The sequence below is a fragment of the Aptenodytes forsteri genome, unplaced genomic scaffold, assembly GCF_000699145.1.
Source record: "Aptenodytes forsteri isolate BGI_AS27 unplaced genomic scaffold, ASM69914v1 Scaffold57, whole genome shotgun sequence".
In the NCBI taxonomy this organism is placed as follows: domain Eukaryota; kingdom Metazoa; phylum Chordata; class Aves; order Sphenisciformes; family Spheniscidae; genus Aptenodytes; species Aptenodytes forsteri.
In genome coordinates this window covers 2075575-2080117 of record NW_008796220.1, presented here as the reverse complement: position 1 = coordinate 2080117, position 4543 = coordinate 2075575, and the positions used below count along the sequence as shown (strand labels likewise).

The following is a 4543-nucleotide window of genomic DNA, read 5'->3' as shown; positions in this document are numbered from 1 at the left end:
GGTTCTTGTTTTGGGGTGCTGAGGAAGCTGGAAGTGAAAGAGGCCCTTTATTTCTAAAAGTTTGGTCTCAGGCTGGGGGAGGAGGGGAAGAGGGAGAGGAGGGTATCCCAAGGAGAAACACGTGAAGGAAGAAGTGTCCAACTGCAAGTTAGCACAGGCAGGAGGGAAGGCAGCCCAGCACTCGCTCCTACCGTTCAGCATTTTCTATTCTTGTCCCCCCACTAGTGACAGATGAAGTTGGGCAGTTTTCCACCCTGATTTTTAATATGGATTTATTCTAGCTGCAAGGGATCCGTTCTAGCTACAGGGATTCCTGTTTAGGCGACATATACTTATTATCCACGAACACTAGAGAGAATTTCCAGGAAGGGTCTCAAATAGTTTTGTGGGTTTTTTTCTCTTTTAGTAGTCCAAAAAGTTGAACCGATATCTGGGTACACAGCCGGATAAAGATGTGTCTCTTTGCTTTAGCTTATGCATGTCTGATCAAATACGTGCCATGAGAATGGGTTGGGCTGACAAGGGAGAATGAGACAGAAAGCGAGTGCGTGACAGAAGGAAACAGTGGTTATTTTATAAACACCAAATCCAGGCCATGTGCGAGCCATTGTCCAGGGGTAGAATTAAGTGATTGTAACACGATAGCGCTCTGTTATTGTAAACAGGACGTATTGTATTGCTATTGCTGCCCCTTTCGAGAGGAATTTTCAATCTGCGATTTACAGCCCTCAGACGGGGAAGCCAAGACCCACTTATTGAAAACAAATTTGCATCATCTAATAGGGACTCTGAAAAACACCATTGCAATCCCAGCTTTTTGGTTGCTTTGTTTTGTTTTGTTTTTTTTCTTTCCACGGCTAGGCAAAAGTAAGGTTTACTAGTAAAAGATACGACAAAGAAAATACCCAGGGGAACATGCAGATTCTTTAGACTCTTTAAAGGAACACAAGAAGATCAGGTTTTAGGGTTTTCTCTCAGATATATCCATAGCTGTCGAATAAGGTGTGTATATATATGGTATACAGGAAACTCCGTGCTATCAGATTATTGGAGGAGGGGAGGGAGGGGAATCTTCCTCTCTAGATTTTCTAAGTGTATCTGGAAACTCATCACCTTTCCCCTCCCTGCACACACACCTCCACTCCTCCTCCTCCTCCCTCGCACTGCCGTCCCCGCTCCTACGTGCTAGCTAGAGACACGGAAAGTTAAGCTGCACCAAAACACCCAAGTCTCTTATAAAGTAACCCCTGGTATCACTTTTAACTAAAGAAGTCTAGTAATTAAAAGTCTGAGTTGTTTTTCCACGTTTCCGCATGCAGTCCTAATTAAATCTTTACGATCCTCTCTGTGACTATTAACTGCCAGCATGCTGAGCGAATATCCTGTACAAAAACCCAGCAGGAGGGCGTAATTAGATAGAAAATCAGACAGGAGTCTTCTCATTAACTACAACAACTAACCCACGTTGCTGATGGAGCGAGCGGAGTGCACGCACACACATAAAGCGTGTGCACAACCATCGACTCCAGAGATAAGGTGAGATAAGGAGGGAAAAGAAAAAAAGGAAGGGGAAGATGGCGTTTCACACTCACCTCCAACTCTGCGCCGTCGAGGTGCACCGCGGTGCACTCCAGCAGGCTGCAGGATTTGCCCATCATCCCTCTTCGGGAGCTGCACAGGGAAAGGAGGGAAGACTTTGTAATTTTATTTTGTGCCCTTTAGGTATGTAGCCTATTGATTATGAGAGAGAGACACAGCCATGCACAAACACACGGCAGAAGGAACCACTCTGTGTGTGTGTGTGTGCGCGCTCGTTTGAGTGTGGATTCAAGGAAAATGAAAGGCAAGATCTCATGGAAAATACTGTTCCGTCACATTTTGGGGAGATGTAATTTTCTCCTAAATCATATTCCATCCTGAACGTCTCTGCTGAGCAGAGAGAGAGCCGGAGATAAGGGCTGGATCCGGATAAGCTCAGCCTCTCGGTGTAGCAAAGATAAAGTTAAAATAATGGGGAAGAAAATAATTGCTTTGCTGGAAAGGTGTTTTCCTTATCAGGGAAAAAATGTGACGACTCCCCAAATATGCAATAACCCGGAAAAAACCCAAACCCTAAATAATAATAAGAAAAATCAAATAATAAAGCCAAGAAACCCACAGGTCCTCCCTTTCTCCGAAACCCAGAATTTACCCTAAAACGGAACCTGTCGTCACGCTGCAATAAATTGCTCTTACGAGACCTCTTCTCTTTGGGAGACGATTTTGCTGGGCTGACCGCAGATTCGGCGGTAATGTTTGTTTGCTTGTTTGTTTTTGTATACCCCGGCTTTCGTCTTGAGAAATGAAGCCCAGCATTTGCTCTGTCCTCTGTGCCCGTCTTTGTTCTCTTCCCTGCCAAAGAAGTTAATGCCATAATAACAGGTGTGCTCCTAAGCGGGCTGAAAAGAAAGGGGGAAAAAAAAGGGAAAAAGGCTTTGAAAAGGAGATGGAGAGACTTTTCTAGGCAATCAACTTAATAGTTCGTACTTTTCGTAACGTCTGTTCCTGCTCCCCCCTCCCCGTCCCCACCAATTCAGGACATGGAAGCAACCTCGGGAGCCGTAAATCTCTTTCTGCTTGTACCCTGTACGATGTGGGCGTTGCGCTGCACTCCGAATTGCTCAGGCTTTAATTAAAAGTCCATAATGTAAACTATTATATATAAAAAGTAAATGGCCCTTGAATTATTAAGATGTAGCAGGGTTAAACAAACAAACAAACAAACAAAAAAAAGGGGGGGGGGGGGGGAAGGGGGCAAAAAAAAACTTTAATTGTCCTTAACCGTGTTCATTTATGTCATGCAATAGATCTTGCAGATGTTGCCAAATTGCCAGATTTTCAAAGGAAGAAATATAAAGCTTTATCGAATGCAAAGAAGTCTATGTGATATCTATGTTTTATAAGATAACAAAACCAGTATTGCACCCCATATGCTTCACACTTCTTTTTTTTATTAGAAGACTATATAATTTGTAAGAATTTCATTTCCTTGTTGATTTGGGGGAATAATAATAACAATAATAATAATAATAATAATAAAAAATCCCTCCTCCCCTAGCGAATTAATATAAATGGAAATAACAGAAACTCCAGTTTGGAATGACATGATTTATGTACGCGATTCTTTAATATCCAGTCAATTTGAATAGTGATGTTTTTATATCCACAGTCAGTTGAAGATGCCAATAACAGCGGTATGAACTTATTGGACCAGTCTGTCATTAAAAAAGGTATGGATTATTCCAACAAGCTAGACAAACTTTTACTGTGTGGCAATATCTCCATGATATATTTTTACTTTGGGGCAATTAATTCATCCGGGAAGCAGGCATACATGGCAGCAAGACGGATAGTTGCTTGGATCGGCAGACAGAGTGAAGGGGAAAGGAGAGAGATGTGAAAGGAAAAGTTGATATCCCCCCTCCCCCGTCCTTCAAAGGGTTTAATTACACAAATGCTCTCAAACGGAGCACCCCATGCGCAAATGGAGGTTCCACGGGCCCCCTCCTCTCTTGCCCCCGTAGCCCTCGATGGGGACCCCTTGGCTTTTAATGGGGGAAGGGGGTTCATCCCCTTTGGGGCTTAAATGCATTTCCCAGGCGAATCGAATGTGAAGGGGAGAGAACCAAATGCCTACGGAAAGGCAGCCCCGACCTCCTTCCCCCCTTCCTCCAAGAATCCCCCCTTCCCCATGCCCATGTTTTAAATCTTTCTACATATGCGCGCATGATTTAGTGTAACTGCAGCATCACCCCATACTGTTAAAGGGAATGTGATATTAACAAATGTTTGCAGTCTCTTGTACAGCTGTAAGCAAAATAATTAACTAATTAAACTAATTAAATGTAATTACAATAACTCATTTTGGGCGTATTGCAGCTGCTTAATTTTTTTACATTTCTCTGACAGCCACTCGAAGATGCTTGGCGATTAGTGTTGTGTTATGCTGATAGACATTAAACAGATCACACACTGCAAATGTAGGGGAAGCTATCTTTAATTATCTAAGGAGTTTCTATTTCTAGATTCAATTTTAAGTACCAGAGATGAGGCTTAGAAATGTTGTCCCTTATGCTTACTATCAACGGCACTTATCTCCAGGACCTTATTATTTGTCAAATGCGCACAAATGCTTTAATAGAGATGTTCTTCTAGAATGTAAAGCAAAATAACAGGGAGGGTGTTTATTTAAAATGCGTTCAAGGCAGCATGAGGTCCTTCCGTGCATTTATTGTTTTTTAATTTAAAACCTCATGTACGGTCTCTCTCTCTCTCACATACGATCAAGTTCTAGTTATTTGAGGGAGGACAGACGAAAACTTGAAGACCATTTGGCAGCATCGTTTATGACCACCCGTTGAAAAGTCGAAGGTGCTTTTGAGAAACAGAAAACTACTTACCTTAAAAAAAAAAAAAAAAAGTTGTTTCTCCTGTTTTAGTTCAGTTTGAAAGTGTAGTAGGTTTTGTGCAGGGTCTGTATAACCTGATGGCTTTTGGTTGTATT

The 4543-nt window shown here is 42.3% G+C and overlaps 1 protein-coding gene across 1 annotated transcript in view; it reads left to right on the top strand.

The window, feature by feature from the left end:
* TFAP2B (transcription factor AP-2 beta) overlaps positions 1–4543 on the top strand; it is a 27776-nt gene that overhangs the window by 7660 nt on the left and 15573 nt on the right. Inside the window, 1 exon segment of the mRNA XM_019474564.1 lies at positions 3209–3269. Within this exon segment, the coding sequence (XP_019330109.1) occupies positions 3209–3269 (61 nt within the window).